This window comes from Humulus lupulus, chromosome 7 (genome assembly GCF_963169125.1).
Source record: "Humulus lupulus chromosome 7, drHumLupu1.1, whole genome shotgun sequence".
Taxonomy (NCBI): Eukaryota; Viridiplantae; Streptophyta; class Magnoliopsida; order Rosales; family Cannabaceae; genus Humulus; species Humulus lupulus.
Window position 1 is genome coordinate 165046539 of NC_084799.1, and position 22988 is coordinate 165069526.

Genomic DNA, 22988 nt, shown 5'->3' on the forward strand with positions numbered 1-22988 from the left:
CATCTTCCCAGCTTCTAAGGATTAAATGATAGGAATTCGTAGTCCTATTGCTATCCCCATGAACGCAAAAGGACCTCTCCGTCAGGCTTAAACACCACCATTTTCTTCTTGCAATCGATGGTAGCGTTGTACTTCATAACGCAATCCATCCCAAGGATTATGTCAAAGTCAATCATATCCAGCTCAATCAAGTCTACATATAGCTCTCTACCATCTACCCTCAAAGGCAACTAAACCACTTCTTAGATATTACCTCCTCCCCGGTTGGTAACATGGTCCCAAACCCTTTAGCATGCATCTCATGAGGTCTATTAAATCTATCCACTATTCTCTTAGCAACAAATGAATGAGTGGCTCCAGAATCAATTAAAACATGACAATCAATTCTAGTGATATAAATCTGATCTGAGACCACAGAAGTGCTTGCTTCTGCTTGAGGCTTGGTGAGAGCGAACACACGTGCTGGAACCAGATTATCGTCCTTCTTATGCTGCTCTTTAACCCCTTCCTGAGTCTTCTATGGGCAGTTCCTTTTGATGTGTCCTTCCTTACCACAACCATAACACGCGTTTGTCTGGCATTAGCCTTGGTGGGGCTTCTTACATTTATCACACTCTGGGTACAGTACCCATTCCTTGCTACCATTAAGATTGTTTCCCTTATTATCATTGTCCCTCTTATCCTGGCTTGACTGCCCTGCCTGGTCACTTCCCTTCCTTTTATGATCATTAGAGTTATGACCTTGGGAGGCATTCTTTCTTGCCTCTCTTTTAGCAGCACCTTCCTTCCATATTCTATTTTCCTTTTTCTCAATAGTGAGGGCCCTTTCCAGAACCTGAGAAAATATACCATTTCCCTCTACTGATACAATCTCGACATCTCTGGCTATCATAGGCTTTAAGCATCGAACAAAACAATCTACTCTAGTTGCATTGATTGGCACTAAATATGTTGCGAACTTGGCAAGCCTGTCAAACTTTAGTGCATACTTTATCACCATCAAATTCCCTTGAGTTAAGGTTGCAAACTCATGCAACCGTGACTCCCATACTGTAGCATTGTAGTACTTGTCATTAAAAGCATGTTGAAATTCTGCCCAAGTCATTGCAGTAACGTCTCCTGGCTGGGAGATCACTTCCCACCAGATTCTTGCATCGTCCCTCTGTATATGAGTTTCACAGGCTACCCTGTTATTTCCCTAAACTCGCATGAAATCAAGAACTGATCCCATCATGCTCATCCATTGTTCTGTCTTCCATGGATCAACACTCCCCTCTAACACTGGAGGATGTTGCTTTCGAATCCTTTCATACAATGGCACCAGATATTTGCCAGCTTCAGGAATAGCTACAATCTGTGCTAAAGAATGTTGAGTGTCTCTGATTAATGGTGCTGGCTGAGCTTGTTGCTGCCTTAGCTAGGTCATTTCTCTTAACTCCTCAGCCTGTTTCCTCAAGTCTTCTTGCATGGCCATAAACTGCCCCTCCACCCTTTTCTAGGCAATATAAGGATCTTCCTCGCGCCTATTTCCCCCATTAGCTGGTGGAGGGTTGCCAATGGATATTCAAGAACATGAACTTTTACAACTTGAAACCTATTAAGTGTCATTGAGTCTTTTCGTATATTTATTAATCATCCTATCCAAAGCTTTAAGCACTCAAACCATGATCTTCCGGAGTGTTCTCTACACCTAAAGATGTGTGTGAGCACATAGAGAACTTGGGTTTGCAATTTTAGGAATCACAAGCATTTCTCAACACATGAGAACTTAGATTATGGTATGAGAATGACTAGAATAAAGAAGAAGAAGAAAGAGTTTTTGTCTGACAAAAATTCTTAGAACTATTCTGAATTGTATATTGTGTTGTTGTTATTTTTCTTCTTCCTATTCTATATCATATATATATAGATTATTATATTAGCTTGTTAGTCCTATTAATAATAGTAATATAATAATATCATAATGAATATAGGAATTGATTTAGGCAAATATCTAACTTACCAAATTAAAAAAAAACTATTTCAAATTATTAATTAATCAAATAAATAAAATAAAAATAACACTGATACAATATCAGTATATTGATACATGCATGTCATAGTCCTTGGATTGTGTCATGCGTGTACTGCTGTATCCCTTTTCATGGTTATTGCATTTCTTTTATTTATTTATTTAATTAAAATAAATCATCCAGAGAATAAGGTATTTATCTTTTTAAGAAAAAGATGATAACCATATTTCAAATTTAAATTTTCAATTCAAAATTCAAAATTAAAATTAATGATCATCATTATCATCATCCTTTAAAATTCAATAAATCAACAACTACTTTTGACTTACCAATTTTATTATCTCCCACTCAAATAATATAATTAATAAAAAATTTATTTATTTATTTATATATATGAATTTCGAAAATTACATATTTAAATTAATAAATATATTTTCAAAAATTAATAATTAATTCCAAAATAATTATTCAATCTCAATTATCATATAATTGCATACTTGACATGAAGAATAAAATTCTTCTCAAATTCCTAAAGTACAGTTATACCCGTATATCAACTCTTACCTTGATCTGGTGTTGATAGAGCCACCCTGTGGACCTATGAACCTATAATATCAAGCTCCAATAAATATTAGACTATTAATCAAAGCTCTTTGATTAAATAATCATATTTATTAATCTCATATTACTCCACTATAAATATGATATTGAACTCTTGATAATTATATACATATATTTATTGAGTACTTTATTAAAGAATAAATTGTCCATTGATATAATCATTACATACAACGTTAATACTCTATTAATGGTTCATGATTGAAAGGGAATAAAATTACCATTTTACCCTTTTATCTATAACTTGTTCCTGGAGTACCATTGACTTTACTAGTGAATGTTGTGTCACAACAAGTTTGCGACGTGAGCGCTCATAACCTTTTCAGTTCCAAAAGTCAACACAGTAGGGAACCATTATTCAATATATAAGAAAGAATAGATTCCATATCTATTAAACTACGTCCCTAGCCATATATATCATTGAGTCCCCAAAACAATTGTTCTTAGCCTGATCATTATGACAAACCTTAATGCGTGAATCAAATGACCATATGACATATATAGGAGGTAATAGCAACCTCAGGATTAAGATCATCGCGTATATGATCATCATTTGATGTGTTTGATTAATATTATGAAACGATGATTAAACAAGTATTAACAAATCACATCTAGTCTAGTTCTATATCCCTATATATAAAGCACCTTCACTAATGTATCCTACTACTCTAGCTACCCGGATCTAGGTCACTTGTATTTATAATACTAACGAACCATACTATTAGTAATTAATCCAAAGATTGCATAACTTTAATTTACTGCAAACTTTTTTAAGTATATTATCTTAATCTCGATCCTCTCATACCAATATGAGATTAAGACCACATTGATAAACTTTGGAATTTTATGATATTTACTTAATATTATCAATATAATATCGGACATAGTCTATATATATAATAATTTAATTCAACTATTTATTTTATTTAAAACATTTGTCAACTACAATTTCTTTAAGGGCACTATTCCCAACAATATCCAACTTACCCTTAAGAAAATTGAGGCACCTCTTTCAATATGTCAATTACATTCTTCTGACCAAATTTGTCTATCAAAGTCTTTGTAACAGTTTTGTAAGAAACTGTTTTGAAGTTATCTTTAAGATTATTACATCAGTTATGTAAAATTGTCTTGAATTAAATGATACTTCATTTCATGTGTTTTACCCTCTCATGATTTCTAGTTCTTCTAGAATAGTTGTATCTCCATCGCTTTTGCAATGAGATACTAGTTGTTTATTCTAGTTTGAAACCCTATCTAGAATGACAAAGAACATAACTAAATCAAATAGCCTATTTAATTGCTCGTAGCAGTTACATTTCGTTTTTTGTGGTGAAACATACAATTATGAAATGTCTAATACATTTCCAAATTAATGTGTCTCCTTCACAGTTATGGAAACCGATTCTGATATCAATCTTTGAAGATTTAAAATCAGTTCATCCTTTGGGATTTTAGGCCACTGCCTAAATGCACATACATATAATCTCTATTATATTTAAGATACTCAAAATTACATCCTTATAAGTACTCAATGAATAAATCCATCATTGGATTGACAACTGTTGACTATTCCCACTATTTAACAAATGTCAGTTCGAAAGCATAACATTCGATACATTAAACAATCCATTACTGAGTTGTAGGAATACTGTTTCATGTCCTCTTTTCTAGTTAAAGAATAAATGGACATTTATTATTTAGATAATACATCCTCCTGATTGGGAAGGCAAAAAGCCTTTCTTGGATTTTGTAAACTAAAGTATTTAAGCTTCTTATCTATATAAGTTGCTTGGGACAGTGCCAGAGGATTGTTCTTTCAATCTCTATAGACTTGAATGCATAGAATATTCTTGGCTTTTCTAAATCCATTATTTAGAAACGTTTAGCTAACCATTTGTTTTCTATTGTCGATTTGTCTACATCATTCCCAATGATTAGAATGTTGTCAATATTAAGAAAAAGAATCACAACTGAATCTTTCTGGTTTAGATCTTCAAATGATTTTATCATGTCAACCATTCAGTAAAGACTACTTAGACATCCATTTAAATTAATCCCATAATACATGCACAAAGCAGTGGGTAAGAGTATGTAAACAAATTCAAGTTTGGTTTCAGTAGAAGCTATTTATTCAAGTAATAAATTCTTCTTTATGTTCATAGCCTTGGGCTATTAACCTAACTTTGAAAAGTCTGTACTTTCCTCTGTTCTCCTCTTCATCTTGAATATCCTGTTTCAAACTGAAGTTCAATGAACTTTAGTTGGATGTTCAAGAATCTAGATGTCATAGAATTCCAAATTCCATTTCTAGATTCATGGTGTTTCAACCATTGTTTTCCATAAAACTTTTTCATTTCATATACTAGTATGTGAATGAAGTATAGTTGGATTGTGTGACACATGATTTAATTATCTTTACATTTGTAATGAAGTAGTTACTAACTAACTTTCCCACAATGATAATGCTTTATAGAATTTGTTGGTAACTTGACTTGCGGTAACTTGCTTATGTTAATTATCAGTAACTTGCTTACTTGACTTGCGGTCATTATTTCTAGTACAAATCAACTAGAAAATATAGTGATTATAATAATAATGCTTCATTAAAGTAGCATTTAAGAGATACAAACTCTTTTGTAATATTTTATGATTATTAAACTATTTCACTAAATGACTCCATGGAAAATTTTCAATTCATTCACATAACCAGTTGTGAATCCCAACTTTTAGGTCTTTGATGTTGTACAATCAAACATGTACAAAGTATAACAAGTGTTAAAATTATAGAAACAATAAAGACGATAATTATTACTCACCATGAATATAATCTTATCTAATATGATTATATTTCATTCCCAAAATACTAATTTCGCTTAGTATTCTAGTTGTATGTGAGTTGGTTTTGAATTCCAAGTTCACATGCAAATTACTTGAATTCCTAATTCGACTTTTAGACTTCATTTTGATCAGATCAAACAAGTCTCTAAGTGACTTTACTTTGAATGATGAATGAAAATTTCTAGAAATTTTCTTTGCATTCAATCAAAGTTAAACATATCTAAAATAAATGTCAATCAATATTGACTTACTATTTATTATTTCTATTAGCTTTGAACATTAAAAGGTTCCACATACATCTCTATGTATTAACTAAACGATTATGTGATTTTTGAGCCTTTATTAGAGAAAGATCTTTTGGTTAACTTTAATTAATAGACTATATAAACAGGGAGAGAACTATTGAATGGTGGCAATAAAAGACTGTCTTTTATTTGTTTTATGTGTCTAATTATTTATAAGCCAATCTCAAAAGTAATTCACATATATGTATCAATTAATTTGTGGTTGGAATAAGATGTCTTATTAAATCTATGACTTGCACAATAATAAATAATTCATAATTATCATTTATACTCATTGATGAAATAGGTGGAACAAGTATATTTCAAAAATAACAATTGAATTTATTATTCAAAAGAAATTCTAAACTTGTTCATTCATCAAATAAAGGAATCTAAAAACATAGTTTCTAGAAATAATTCCAGAACTACTTTGAAGAAAAAGAACTTATTAATTTCTTTCATAATGAAAATAAACTATTTCAAAATGGCAAAAAAATTAAATTGTTTTAAACTAAACAAAATTAAATTTTAAACTAATCCTTTCTTTATTCAATTGTCTTCATAATTTCTTCTTCGCTTTTGTTTCAATGCAAGTACTCTTTTTCTCAAAAGATTTTTGCATCCCTGAAAACAAGAACTTATGAAAAATAGTATTAGTGACATAATTTTGAATCAACCATTCAAAAATATTAAAGAAGAGTTTTTGAGTAAATCAAATTTACCCCGTATTTCAAAAATTGAGCATGTGCTATAGCATCATCATTTATCATGGCCAACATCTCATATGCACTTTCAATAACCATATATATTTCTTTAATATCGCCAAGCATGGTTGACAACATGCATTGACATGCCAGGTGATTTAGTCTCATCCATTCACCATATTTTTCATGTTCATCAAAGTTGGATGAAAAGTTTGGAACCTCTGGTGGTAGTCTCATCCACACTAATTTTGTGTTCCGAAGTCAATGGGAATCCCATCGTACCATCTTCCCATGTGGTTAGCATTAAATTGAATCCTTTCCAAGAGTTTGTTAATGAGGTATCTTTGATATCCCAAGTTTTCAAGTACATGGTAAGGATTAAGAGAATAAACCATTGTTGTTGGAAATAAATAAATAAAATATAATGAATTAAAACATATAATAAATATAAGATTTTATTTGGAAAAGTAAATATGATGCATGAATGCAACATATAAAAACACATAAAAATATATACTAATCCACGATAAATTAATTTGAAAATTAATGGATGGCTTTGGGGTAGGTCAGACTAACTCCAAATTAATTTTGAGACAAATCTCAATTTCATAAGTGAAAACTTAAAAATGTATTTTTCCCTTTTGACTTATGAACTACGGCTGGTTTGGTCAAGATGCACTAGTCGTGCTCGAAAGCCTAGATACACCTTTGGAGTGTAACCCATTATTTTCAATCAATGACTTAGCTCAAGAGTGTGCCTTAGGGTCGATCAAACTTGAAATACATTACTAATTATAATCTCATTAGAGAAGTCAACCATGAGAGAAAATAAACATATTCGGAACCCTTTCCTTAGGGAGACCGCAAATGGAGGCGACACGAGACCCTTCCTATGCCTCTCGGTGTTCAACTAATAATGGAGACCATGAGACATATTGTCATAACTCCCTCTCCCACTCATTATTTTTGAAAAAGTGTGTTTTTTTCACAAAATCAATATTTTTTAATTTAGTTTGTAAAAATAATTATAATTATTTGTACCAAATGATATTCTAATAATTATAAATTCAATTAAGCAAAATAAAACAAAATTGTGCCCTTAATTCTAATTCTAATTCTGCTTTAATTAAAAGAATATCATTTTTATTTTAATAAGTCAATTTTAATTAAAACAACAAATTTAAAAAAAATTATTTACCATCTTAACTAATTAAGACTAAATTTATTATTATATGAATTATTACATAGAAGCATATAACAAAAAATAGGACGTTCCTAATAGCATGTTTCTACACGAATGTAATGCATGCTAATTGCATACTGTGTGGGTATATGAATGGCATGTTATGATGCATAACAAAATATTAAACATTTTAATCACATTTAAACATTTATAATAAGTAAATAAAAGCAGGTATGGTAACTTTTGGGTATTTCTAGAAAAATTACAACACTTGCAAAAATACATGAAAATGTAACCTAGACTAACTAAGGCATGATTAAGAGCAATTTGATCTTCAACCTTGAGATGTAGTCTTGTTGAGCCAATGTCACCCTTTGCCATATCCATTTTTAATTATACAACCTTTTAAAAAAACTTTTAAAATAATTAAACTTTGGGTTTTGACACCCAAAAGTTTTTAAGGCCCAATTTAAATTTGGGTAGTTTGATTCAAAAATAAAATAAAACAATTTAATTTTAGAAACTTTTAATTTAAACAATTTTAATTATGGAAGATAAAAATTAAAACATTTTTAATTAAGGAAAATAATCAACATTATTTCAATTAAAGAAATTTCAAAATTAAAACCATTTTAATTCAATTTTTGATTTTTAATTAAATGAATAATTAAAAAATAATTATGGTAACAACACACTAGGGTTTGTAAAAACAAAACCTAGGTGTGTACCAAGGGTGTGGCGGCAGGGAGGGTGGTCCGGCGGCTGGGAGTAGGGGCCCGGTGTGCACGAGCTGGCGCGTAGGGGTGCGGCTGGCTCAAGCGGGCATGCTGGCTGGGAAGTAGGGCTGGGCGCGGCTGTAGGCGTATGGGCGCACTGGCTGGGCAGCACGGTTGGGCGGGCGACTTATGCGCAGGGGCACGGTGGGGCAAACGGTAGGCGCGCGGTTGGGCTGGTGTGTAGGCAGCATCTTAGGGCTCGAGCTCGGGGCCTGGGCCACAAGAATATTACCTCGAATTTATACTTATAAACTACAAAATTCCTCTGCCCCAAAATGGCTTACATATTTCATCTAACAATTTTAAGAACAATTCTAAACCCAAAAGCACCATTATAAACAACCCTTAAGAATCTATCATCATGAAAATAAACATCCATCCATTCAAACATATATCACATATAATATAAAAATACTTATAATCCCACACAATAATTAAAAATATGTAGAGATTAGTGACTTGCTCTGGTACCAATTATTGGAAAAATATTCAGAGCACGCAGCGGAATGGGCATGGTGGGCCCATTGTGTACAACATTTTTTTTTCATTACTCATATAAATAGTTTATATGAACAAGAAAACATCCAGACAGAAACATTAACATACAATATTATTAATCATGCAACATATATAGAAATATACAATATATTTATATATAACATATAAACACATACACATATGAATATTCAAGAACATGAACTTTTACATCTTGAAGCCTATCAAGTGTCCTTGAGTCTTTTTGTATATTCATCGATCTTTCTATCCAAAGCTTTAAGCACTCAAACCACGATCTTCCGGAGTCATCTCTACACCTCAAGATGTGTGTGGGCAAATAGAGAACATGGATTTGCAATTTTAGGAATCACAAGTATTTCTCAACATATGAGAACTTGGATTATGTTCTGAGAATGATTAGAATAAAGAAGAAGAAAGAGTTTTTGTCTGACAAAAATTCTAAGAACTATTTTGAATTGTGTATTGTGTTGTTGTTATTTTTTTCTTATTCTATATCATATATACAGAGATTACTCTATTACCTTATTTTTCCTAATAATAATAGTAATATAATAATAATATCATAATGATGATAGGAATTGATTTAGGTAAATATCTAACTTACCAAATTTGAAAAAACTATTTCAAATTATTAATTAATTAAATAAATAAAATAAAAACAACACTGATACAATATCAGTATATTGATACATGCATGGCACAGTCCTTGGACCGTGTCATGCGTGTACTGCTATATCCCTTTTCAGGGATATTGCTTTTTTCTTTTTATTTATTTATTTAATTAAAATCAATCTTCCACAAAATAAGATATTTATCTTTTTCAAGAAAAGATAACAACCATGTTTTACAATTTAAATTTTAAATTCAAAATTCAAATTGATGATCATCATTATCATCATCTTTTAAAATTCAATAAATCAAAAACTATTTTTATTTACCAATTTTATTATCTCCCACTCAAATAAAGTAATTAATTTTAAAAAATAATTAATTTATTCATATATGAATTTCAAAATTACATATTTAAATTAATAAATATATTTTCGAAAATTAAATATTCTACCTCAATTATCATATAATTGCATACTTGACCCGAATAATAAAATTCTTCTCAAATTCCCAAATTATAGTTATACCCTTATATCAACCCTTACCTTGACATGGTGTTGTTAGAGCCACCCTCGAAACCTATGGACCTATAATATCATGCTCCAACAAATAATAGATTATTAATCAAAGCTCTTTTATTAAATAATCATATTTATTAATCTCTTAATTACTCTACTATAAATATGAGATTGAACTCTTGATAGTTATAGACATATTTACTGAGTACTTTATTAAAGAATAAAGTGTCCATTGATATAGTCACTACATACAAAGTTAATCCTCTATTAATGGTTCATAATTAAAAGGGAATAAAATTACTGCTTTACCCTTTTAGATATATCTTGTTCCTAGAGTACCATTGACTTTACTAGTGAAGGTTGTGTCGCAACAAGTTTGCGACGTGAGCGTTCATAACCCTTTCAGTTCCAAAAGTCAACCCAATAGGGAATCATTATTCAATCTATAAGAAGGTTGTAGAGTCCAAGAACTTTACTTAGCTAGTTAGATAGTAGTATTATAATAATTATAGTATTATCTTTATGAATATGGATTTTTGGTTCAGACCGGGATTTATTTGGACACTCATAGTAGTACTTGTAGATTTTCTAAGTTTAACCTATAGTGTAGGAATATTAATTTTAACCTAAGGTTTGATTAATATGACTGATATTAAGGATAATATTTAGTATACTATAAGGTTTAGATAAGAACCAATAGGATTTTAAGCACATGTTATGTATGGGTTATTAATGATTAAGTATTTTGAGGATTAAATTTATTAAGGGTAAAATTTGAATGCTCTAAGGTCAGTCAGCAGCTTTGAAAACGTTTGAGGGCTTAGTCAAGGCTGTTTACTCAATTTAAATTAAGCTAAAAATGTGTAATTTTGTGTTTAAATAATCAGCATATGCCGATATATCGCAGCTATGGGGGGCAATATATCGCAGCATGAAGATACGAAAAACACGAAACGATGCACGATTGCCTTGGGCATACTGGCCCAGGCGATATATCACCTACAGGGGGCGATATATTGCCCCTCTCAGCACATTTTGAAAGTTTTCAAAATCGTTTCCCATTCAAACCTTCAACCTCTTGATAAGTCCAGCATATTTTTGAACGAGTCTTCAGCCTCTGCTGAGCGATAATTAAAATGTTTTTCACTTAAAAAGCCATTATTTTTATTCAAGTTAAATGAGATCTTTTCATTCCTAAACTCTATAAATAGGACCTAGTACCCAGCCATTATTCATCTTTTTCTCTAAGTTCAGAGGCTGGAAGTTGCTAGGTAAGTGTGAGAGTGTAAACACTTGGGTGGGGAAATCATAAGCTTGATCATCATAAGCTTATCAAACACTTGGGAAAGTAAGGATTTATAGTATTTCGGTTTGAGGTTTAGATTGGTCTTACAAGTCTTCAAGGTAACCCAAACTCTAGTTCGTTTTTGTACTTTTTCTTTAAAAGTTCTCATAGTCTTCTACTTATTCTAACCTTATTCTTATTTTGGTTAGGAAATCTAAGAACTCGCACATAAGTTTTTGGTAAGTATTTTTCTCAATGGTTTAGTCCTTCCATTCCTTTCATTTCTCTTCTTCACTATACTCGCTCTTTTTCAAATGGTTCTTAGGAGTGTTCCAAAGTCCCAACTCTGTCCTCTTATCCCGGTAATTTTGGTAAGGAAAATAGGATAGAATTCATATGTTATATGCTTTATATGTTATCTTATGTTTTTATGTTATGAAATGTGTTATGTATGTGTGTATGTAGGCTAGGGCATATGACCCATATGACTAACAAGCCCCAAATAGATTATGGGCATATGACCTGCTTAGCTAGTAGGACCCCACTAATCTAATGGGCATATGACTTGTTTAGTCTATGGGACCCCAAGTAATAATGGCCATTATAGTATGTGTATGATATAAGTGTTATGTTATGTATTTTATGTTTCTTATGGAATTTATGTATATGAACTATGTGTTAGATTTTCCTTGCTGGGCATTAGGCTCATTCCTTTTTGTTTATATGTGCAGGAAAATAGCTATAGTGGCGGGTAAGATTCGTGGATGCTTGGGGAATGTGTATCGGTGATGAATGGATTCAAGGAGTCGAGAGTTCGATTTCGAGGATGTAGTCTTTTATTTATGGTTTATGTGTATTTTTCCGCACATATTTATGTAATCTCTTTTCATTTCAATTTAGATATGTTTTCTTTTTAAAACAATGGGATCCCATATCCTGCTTTGAGTTTATGTAAGATTAAACATTGGTTTTTACAAGTATTTAATAAAGTATGATCTTTTTCACTTGTAAGTTCTATTAAAGATTAGGGTCTATGTATAGTTTTCGTTAATGGTCCAAAGTCTAGAGTAGTTGGGTCATTACAAAGGTATAGATTTTATATCTGCTAAACTATGTCCCCAACCATATATATCATTGAGTCTGCATAACAATTGTTCTTAGCCTGATCATTCTGACAAACCATAACGCATTAATCAAAGGATCATGTCATATAGGAGTTCATAGCATCCTCAGGATTAATATCATCATGTAAATGATCTTCGTTTCATGTGTTTGATTAATACTATGAAACAATGTTTAAACAAGTATTAACAAATCACATCTAGCCCAGTTATATATATCACTATATACAAAGCACCTTCACTAAAGTGTCCTACTATACTAGCGACCCAGATTTAGCTCACTTGTATTCATAATACTAGTGAATCGTACTAGCATTAATTAATCTAAAGATTTTATAACTTTATTTTTTACTGCGAATTGTTTTAAGTTTATCATCTTAATCTCGATCCTCTCATATTAATATAAAAATTTAGACCACATAGATAAACTTAGGAATTTTTTGATAGATACTTAATATTATCAATATAATATCAAACATAGTCTATATATATAATAATTTAATTCAATTATTTATTTCATTCAAAATATTTGTCAACTACAATTGCTTTAAGGTCACTATTCACAACAAAACAAACAATGTATCGTAGTGTAATTCATTCAAATCAGGAACCAAAACATACTTTAAATCCATCAAACAACTAATCTTCATTTATTCATAAAGCCAAAAATATCTTGAAACATCCATCATTTACCAATGTTCACAATCCAAAATGTAAAACCAAATCAACTAAAACCAATCCGTTTACACAAAACTTCTACAACCACATCCTATGCATAGGAAAAGTACTTTTGAGCTTATCTAAAAACTCTACTAGAATTTCTTGATTAGATGGTTTGTTGGACACTGCGAATGCTTGTTGTCTTACGAAGGCCTTAACTGTACACTTGTACTTAGCACCTTCTCGAGATCTATCTTGTACGTGCTTCCACATCGCCTGAAGTTCTTCCTGCATCCTCCTTGAGGAAATCATATATCTGAATACTTCGTACTTCTTCTTGAAACTTAACAGTCCTCCTTCCCACGTCCTGAATGTGCTTATTATCCATCACACAATAGTCCACTAACTTTTCGATACACCATTCTGCAAAATGTTGCATCCTTAACCTTCACACCTTTCTTATCCTACTTTCTGCATTCCTTTGTTGAGTCTTGTTCAAATGACCCTTAGGAACTCTAAGCACACTGTAACGCCTGGGGTAACCAAGACCGTTACACTATGTATTTGAAATAGTGCAGGACTTGCTTATCAAGTCATTTGAGTAAAAATGTGATCCTAAAGTCAATATTCAGGTTATGGTTAAAAGATTTTGATCGTAAATGATTAATTTTCATTAAAATAGATGTTAGGTACATGGGATCCCAAGAACAAGGTTTAAAAGACAAATTTACAAATTTCAAATGTTATATATAACCAGTGGCCACTCTAATGGAAAAATACAAGTTTCTGGCTTCTGTCCCTGTACTTTTCCTCAGCCTTGGCAGTCGAGCGGCTAACTATGTACACTCCGCCCCCAGAGCTCTCCAACTCATGGTTGATCCAGTTTCCCTTTGCCTTTACCTGCACCACGTAACACCCGTGAGCCAAGGCCTAGCAAGAAAACCAAGAACAGCAAACACATGTAGCAATAAGAATATTCAATCAAGCTTATATCATTTAAACCTAAAACAAGGTACGAATATATCAATTAATCAATGATAAGCACATCATCCCAAGTTTTCAAATAATCAGGGTTGGCGCACTTAGGCCGAGCCCCTGCTGATCTAGCTGGCTCTAGCTCTCTTAGGCCGGGCCGCACTCAGTACGTTTACCGTTAACCCCAACTCCCTTAGGCTGGTCATTCTTGTATATCATATCAATTTTACAAGAACATAGTACAAGCAATCAATAATCGGGAATCTCAGTCCCATTCACAACCACACAAGGGTGCAGTTTTCTTACCTTGAATCCTAAACGAGAGATACAGAATGGTCCAGAACACGATCCTCAATCCTGAACCTTGGCGATAAACCGAGTCGTAGTGGCTAATGGGTAATAATCAATTTCTAATCCAAATAAATACTTAGGAGACAAAAACTAACATCCGGAACCTCGATTTCTACTAAACAAGGTAGTAGAAATTGTCCTAAGTGCCTAGGTTCGAACCCCCGAGCCTTACCAATTCTACAAACCAACCTAAGGAAAAAACCCCTAGGTGAGTCACGACTTGACCATAAGGGTCGCGGTGTGCCCCCAAAGTCAGAGAGCAATCTTCAAGTTTCAAAGGGAGGTGGGCTGCGACTTGCCCCATAGATTGCGGCGTGCCCCCAAATTAGAGAGCCACCCAGGGCCCTCTGGGAACGCGGGCTGCGACGCCCCCAAGCTGGGTCATGGCGCGCCCCCATAAACCAAGAATTTCTTGGTTCATTCAACCTCTTTGTAGCCAGAACTTCTATGATATAAGCCTAACAAACTCCCCAACCACAATCACTACTCAGCTACGAGTTTAAAATATTTAATCACCCAATTTAAACACCAACATCTTAACAATTCTACAGAAATCATTATCCCAAATCAGTCAAAATTCATCACTAAAGGACCCAAACCAATTGACTATAACACCCATATTTCTAACAGAAACTCAACAAAATTCTTACCTTAGTGGCTGCTAAACCCTCAACTTCAAGTCTTAAATTCCAGAGCTTAATTTCCAAAGTTTCCCAGCTGAATCCCCCTGGTTTCCAAGCTTCATCTCAGTTTTTCCCTTCAATTCCCTTATAGAAATTCTCAGCTTAAGGCCTTAATTCCTTTTGTTTTCTTTCTTCCTTAGCTTCAAAGCACAAGTGAGAGAGAAAGGGAGAAACCGTGAGATGGAGAGAGAGATGACAGTTTGCGAAGCTTTCCTTAAGTTCCTGGTTACTTCCTACTCCCCTAGGTATAACTCTTAGCCCCTAAAAAGACTATAATGCCCCTTTAAGCTTATTAATCCTCTAAAGGTAGGGTAAAATGGATATTCCGCTCCCGGTTCCTGTTAATTTCTCAAGTGTTCATACTATTAATCAATTAACCCCATCATGTCCAATTAATTACTAAATACTTATTCAATATGTATAGGTCCTCAAAATATTCTCTAAATTCCCAAAAATACCCCTAGGCTCCCTACGAGCCAAGTATTAAACCCTATTGTGACTATTTCGCTAATCCACTCACTATGATCGTCTCGAGGCATATACTGCAAATGTATCCAAATAATAATGTGGTCTCAACAATTTTTCACATATAATCACATTTATTCCCTTAACGGGAAAAAATTACAAATATGCCCTTATAAGCTATAAAGGGACCACATGCATATCACATACTCATATAATCATATTAATCATGCATGCCTCATAATCATGATTTTAACCAATTAATCATACATATAAACCAATTATGCCCTCCTGGTACACTAATCAAGGCCCTAAGCCTTATTAGCAATTTTGGGTCATTACAACTATCCCCTCCTACTGAGAATTTCATCCTCAAAATTTTACCTGAATAACTCAGGATACTGATCCCGCATTGATGACTCAAGCTTCCAGATCGCTTCCTCAACCCTACTATTCCTCCACAATACTTTAACTATAGGAATTGTCTTGTTTAGTAGAACCTTGTCTTTCTTGTCTAAGACATGAATCGGTCGCTCTTCATAAGACAAATTTGTCTACAATTCCACGTCCTTATACTTCAACACATGAGTCATATCTGAGATGTACTTTCAAAGCATAGAAATGTGGAATATGTCATGAACTCTTGATAATGACAGTGGTAGAGCCAATTTGTAGGCCACTTGCCCGATCCTCTCCAGGATATCAAATGGTCCTACGAATCTGGGGCTGAACTTGCCCTTTTTCCCAAACCTCCTCACCCCTCGCAATAGTGAGACTCGCAGAAACACGTGGTTCCTTACCTGGAACTCAACGTCCTTACGCTTAGGATCAACGTAGCTTTTCTGTCTACTCTGCAAAGTGAGCATTCGAGCTCAGATCTTCTTGATAGCTTCATTAGTCTTCTGAACCATCTCTGATCCCAAATACTTCCTCTCACCCATCTCATCCCAATGAATGGGCGATCTACATCTCCTTCCGTATAACATCTCGTACTCCAATCGTTGACTGATAAATGTTGTTGTATGAAAACTCAATCAACGGGAGATACTTACTCCAATAGGATCCTGATATGATACTATAGACTTGGGAATCCCATGGAGACGTACAATCTCCCTTACGTACATCTCTGCATACTGGTCCATCGTATAGATTGTCTTCACTGGCAGAAAATGAGCTGACTTGATGTGTTTGTCTACTATCATCCATACTGAGTCATGTAGCCCTAATGTCTTGGGTAAACCTCCCACAAAATCCATGGTAATGATCTCCAATTTCCACTCAGGAATACCCAAAGGATGTAACAACCCCGCTAGTCGCTGATGCTCTTCACCTGCTGACACGTCAAACACTTGGCCATGTACTCCACCACATCCTTCTTCATCCCAGGCCACCAATATAACGTCCGTATATCCTGATACATCTTTGTGGTGCCTAGATGGAGTGAGTACGACATAGTATGGGACTCATCTAATATCTCTCATCTAATACCCATATCTACCGGGTCACAAATCCAACCCTTATACCATAATAATCCTGTCTCTGAAATAGAATAATCATTTGCTATCCCAGCTAGGACATTCCCTCTAGCTTCTGGCAACTGCGCATCATCTATCTGACCCTCTCTTATCCTCTCCAGAAGGGTAGATTGCAAAGTAATATTGGCCAACCGACCCACAACTAGCTCTATCCTCGCTCTGGTCATCACCTCTGCCAACTCTCTCGACATCTATTGAGAGTTAAACAACAGTCCCGGGCCCTTCCGACTCAGCGTGTCTGCCACTACATTGGCTTGATCTGGGTGGTAAAGGATATCACAATCATAGTCCTTTACTTGCTCCATCCAATGCCTCTGCCTTATATTTAAACCCTTCTGGGTGAAGAAGTACATCAATCTCTTATGATTGGTGTATATGTCACACTTCTACCCATCCAAGTAATGTCACCAAACTTTCAGTGCGAATACGACCGCGGCCAATTCTATATCATGGGTAGGGTACCGTTGCTCATACTCCTTCAGCTGTCGTGATGCATAAGAAATAACCTTCTCATTCTGCATGAACATGCATCCGAAACCCAACCTTGATGCGTCACAATATACCACAAACTTCCCTCCCTCCGAAGGAAGACTCAACACCGGAGCAGCAATCAGTTGTCGCTTCAATTCTTGGAAGCCATTCTAACACTTATCTGACCAGGTGAACTTCAAATTCTTCCGTGTCAATTCTGTCATCGGTCTAGCAATCTTCAAGAACCCTTCCACGAACCGTCTATAATATCCTACTAATCCAAGGAAGCTCCTAACCTTTAAGGCATTCCTTGGCCTTGACCAATCTCTCACTGCTTCTATCTTACCTGGAATTACCTTGATCCCATCTTCACCAACAATATGTCCAAGGAATGTCACTTCTGGTAGCCAAAAATCACACTTCCTAAACTTGGAAAACAACCAATGCTCTCTCAATCTCTATAAGACCTGTCGAAGATGTTGTTCATGCTCTACCTCTGAACTGGAGTAAACCAAGATGTCCTCGATGAAGACAATCACAAACTGATCCAAGATATCCTTGAATACCCTCTTCATCAAGTTCATGAATGATGCTGGGGCATTGGTCAAACCAAACGACATGGCCAAGAACTCATAATGCTCATACCTCGTTCAGAAGGTCGTCTTCGGTATATCCTCATCCTTGTTCCTCAGCTGGTAATAACCAGATCGAAGATTAATCTTTGAGAACACCGTCTTTCCCTGTAGCTAACCGAACAGGTCATCAATCCTTGGTGTAGTGTCCCAGAATATTTACTTAGATAGCTAGATAGTAGTAGTAGTTAGTATTAGTTTGTAGTATGTTAGATTCTGTGGATTTTGGTTCAAGCCAGGACTTAGTTGGACACTCATAGCAACAGTTATAGATTTTATAAATTTAACCTATAGTTTAAGAATATTAATTATAACATAAGGTTTGATCAATATAGCTGATTATAAAGATGTCATTTATTATAACCTAGTTTAGATAGAAATAATAAGATTGCGACACTTGTCATATGCATGTTTATTAAGGAATTAAGTATTTTGATGAATAGTTTATGTTGACCCTGATTTTGGGCAACTGACACAGAGTCTAAATACACTTGACGTGGATGAATGCGTTGAAAAGAACGTGATGATGAAAATAATAAGAACACAAGATTTTATAGTGGTTCGGTCCCAGGATCTGGTAATAACCTACGTCCACTTAGCTTGTTATTGATGTAAGATCCAAAGGAGTGATCAAAGAACTAGGGTTCAATGAGTTTCACCAACCTCTGAAGAACAATACAATATGACTAATTTGATAACTCTAATCTCAAGTGATCTAGAAGTCGGAAAAGAAAAAAAAGGTCCCCTTCCCTGAGCCCTCTTCTTCTATTTATAAGCTCAAGGAAGATTTACATTGATTTGTTACAGATATTATTTCCTAAATAATCGGAAACTTTGAAAATCATGGGAGATAATTTCGGATTCCATCATAACTGCCTAAGATTTCCTTCGCGTATTATGTGCATATGACTAGGCTGGTCGTATAAAGAAACCGATCGCATGATACTGAATATCTTCCTGGTCGATAGTCGAGCACAGATTATGCCTGATGTCAGCCACGTGTAATTAATGCCTGCCAAGTCATTCACTTCTGATTTTTGGGATAACATTTGCCCCCCAAGTTTGTTTAGTGCGACCAACAATAAAGAAACTTAAGGGAACAACCGTTCATATTCCCATGATGTCTGTCAGAATCCCCGTGCATTTTTGAAAACCGTGATATAATTATGTCTAATCAAGCCTTTTCGGTTTCCAAAAAGGCAATTTGACGGCTTATACACTTCCCCACGTTTTGAAAGTGGGAAGTGATGATTACTGCATTTTGGCTGTCCCGTCGATCCCTATAAGTAGGCTTTTCTTCTCTTTTAAGAAATTTTTACCCATCACCTTTGCCAATATCTTCAAGAACTTGCACCAGAGTTCAAAGCTTCGAAAACCAGTCCGACGTCTTGCCACAGGTCTTTCGGTTCAAGTTTCCATCTTTCTCCGAATCTCCATTTTCGCCCAGGTAAGAACTTCATTCTTTAAGCTTTGTATTGCGCCATGCATGCCATTTCTGTACTCTGTGACCTCTGCGTTCTTGAATAGGGTTTTAAGAGTTTCTTGGTATAAGCCATCTATTGCTAGGTAAAAGTGCGTTTTTATGCCTTGTATAGATCAGGACTATAGTTTGATAGTGAGGATCTCTAGTTTGGGACGTTAGGTTGACGAAAGATTCAACCTTTAAGCTAGGTGAAAAAACCAAAAAAAATTTCCCGCTCTTCAAGAGCCGAGAAAGTTCCTTTTTCAAAAAATGGTTTACTTTCCTTTTTGTTTTCATCCGTCTTTCAAACTACCCACGTTGATCTTAGTGTAGGATTAGGATGCTGCTGGTTATTTAGGCACGAGAAACATTATCCCAATCTCCTACACTACTTCCCGGACTGTGTTTCATCTCCTCCATTGTCTGTTTGCAGTTCATATGCAAGACCCTTGGGGAGGAGAAAGACCTATAGAAGATGAACTCTTGGCCCAACTGCTCGAAGGCGAAGAGAATCCTTCCACGCTGATCCCAGAAATCCCCTTTTCACGTCCTAGCCCAAATCCTCCACCTATTCCCACTCAGAAAATGGCCAGAACAAAAACCAAAGCTAGAAAAAGACGCAACCTTAACTCCCCAAGTCAACCTTCTGCTGATGCCCCCTCGACCAGTGGTCGAGGAGAATTTGCCCCTGAAATCGAAATTCAGAGGCGTGCCCGTCCTCGGCATGCTGACCAGCCAGCTGTCGAGTGGCACGTTGTTTCTCCAAGTTCGGTGACCATTTGCATGATCGCCAACTATTTAAACAAATACAATTTGACGGGGGTGACCCTGGTCAGACCTTCCATCGACCAACGAGCTAACCTGCCAGGGGGGGCTTATAGCGCCTGGTCGAGATATCATATCGAGGTAGGTGCCACCTTGCCTCTTCATTCGTTCTTTCAAGGGGTGGAAAACTACTTTGGGGTAGCCCCTTTTCAAATTACCCTGAATGGGATAGGATGCTGGTCGCGCTCTATATCCTCTACAAGCTTAAGAAATGGCCAGCTCCTTCGCCTCATGAGGTCAATTTCCTGTTCGACCTCAAGTCCAACCCCAACCAGGATGGTACGGGGTTCTTTCATTTCTGCCACCAGGAGACTGGACGCACCTTTCTGTCCGACACCACTCACATCTCCAACGTGGGGAAGTACCATCAAGAGTACTTCCTTACGCCCGACATTGCCGCGGATAATCTGGCCTTCACACGAGGAGGTAAAGAAAATAATAACCCTTGAACCAGTAGTTTCCACATTTTAATTCTTTCTTGTCGTAATACTTTGCTGTTCCATTGTACTCCAGGCCCATGGTTACGCCCGACCCCTACTCCAGGAATGGAGTCGAGGGCAGCACTCTTAGCCAGCATGCCAAATGCTACTAAGAGTGTGAAGAACTTGATTAATGAGGCTAACCTCAGGTTGGCTGGCCTTTGGAGCTCCCAACCTGCGAATAACGAACCTGCGGCGAGTGGTATCCATGCCGATGAGGGACCTGAGCAGGAACCCGAGCAGCAACCTCAGGCACCCCCTCCTCGGAGGAGGCCAACTGGGGTTACAATCAGGGAACCTGCTGTTCCCCAACGAAATTAGTATTTTTTATTATTTTTTCTAGCTTTAATGGCCCACGGGTCTTTTTGTAAAGACAATTTTTTTCTTTTATTGCTGCGAGGGCAGCTTTTTTACTTATGCTTGAACAATTACATTCGAGGAGTACTGCTCGTGGTGTAAAGGTCTTTTCCTTTTAATTTCATATTTACATCCGAGCGCTAATGCTCGCGGTGTAAACGATTTCCTTTATGATATTATAATGTTTCTTTTATTATAATACATGTTCGCATGACCGAACTTAGCATAGTACTTTGGTTTGATTTTACAAAACATAAATTTTTGAAAAATGCTCTAAGTACCGTATCATGCTTTCACTTATTTTGTTCATGTGTTTACATACCTCATGGTACGCTTCACTATTGATGTACCTTATATGCCCCCCAAGTGATCGAGGAGCTTTAGGTCCTTGGTCACTTGCCTTGACCACGACCTGTGCAAACATTACTGCTCGTTGAAAAATTCAACACTTGTAATACAGCAAAACAACACACGTAATGAACAAATACTTGTAAAAATAAATTTACAAAAGTTGGCAAGAATGACTGGCTGCGCACAGACCCTTATAATCTTGTATTAAAAATGGACTAAACATGTCTGTACAAGGGATCTTAAAAAGATCTTTCACTTATAAGTGATTAGCCATACAATGTGGCTAACCCTTTTTCGAAACTTGTAAAAAGTAAAAATTAATACAAGCCAGTCCTTTAAAAAGGACTGTTCACTGATAATACTTGCGCAGGTGTTCTCCATTCCAATAGCGTGGAACGAGATCTCCATTCATGCGTGCAAGTTTGTAGGTGCCCGGATGTAGGACGTCTTCAATCTGGTAAGGTCCTTCCCAGTTTGGTCCGAGTACTCCAGCAGTGGGGTCGCGGGTATTTAAGAAAACTCGTCGTAGTACTAGGTCACCGACGTTGAATTTTCTTTCCTTTACCCTCGAGTTAAAGTACCAGGCGACCTTTTGCTGGTACGCAGCAACTCAGAGTTAGGCTTTTTCTTGTATTTCGTTAATTGAGTCTAGGGACTCCATCATCAGTTGGCTGTTCTGGCCCTGGTCGTATGTAATGTGTCGATGTGAGGGGGGATTTAACTCAACAGGTAACATGGCCTCATACCCGTAGGCTAAGGAAAATGGGGTATGACCCGTCATCGTTCGGTGAGAAGTTCTATACGACCAGAGGACTTCAGGCAGTTGTTCTGGCCATGCTCCCTTAGTGTCTTCAAGCCTTTTCTTCAAGGTGTCCTTAAGAGTTTTATTTACTGCTTTGACCTGCCCGTTTGCTTGTGGATGCGTGACTGAAGAAAAGCTTTTGATAATCCCGTGCCTTTCGCAGAAGTCGATGAATAAGTCGCTATCAAATTGGGTTCCGTTGTCTGAAACAATCTTTCGGGGCAAACCATATCGGCAAACAATGTTCTTGATGACAAAGTCAAGAACTTTCTTGGTCGTTATAGTAGCGAGTGGTTCAGCTTCGGCCCATTTGGTGAAGTAGTCGACTGCCACAACTGCATACTTCACTCTGCCTTTTCCCGTTGGTAGGGATCCAATCAAGTCTATACCCCATACTGCGAAAGGCCAAGGACTCTGCATCTGTTTTAACTCGTTTGGAGCTGCTCGTGGAATTTTGGAGAACATTTGACATTTAT

The 22988-nt window shown here is 35.7% G+C and overlaps 1 protein-coding gene across 1 annotated transcript; it reads right to left on the bottom strand.

Moving 5' to 3' along the window:
- Positions 1–580: 580 nt before the first annotated feature.
- Positions 581–1105, bottom strand: LOC133792346 (uncharacterized). Its single transcript, XM_062230249.1, has one exon. It carries the CDS (start codon positions 1103–1105, stop codon positions 581–583), a length of 525 nt encoding a protein of 174 aa, XP_062086233.1.
- Positions 1106–22988: the final 21883 nt, after the last annotated feature.

Coding starts and splice junctions, on each gene's coding strand:
- LOC133792346 (XM_062230249.1), bottom strand. CDS start 1,105: ATGACTTGGGCAGAATTTCAACATGCTTTTAATGACAAGTACTACAAT.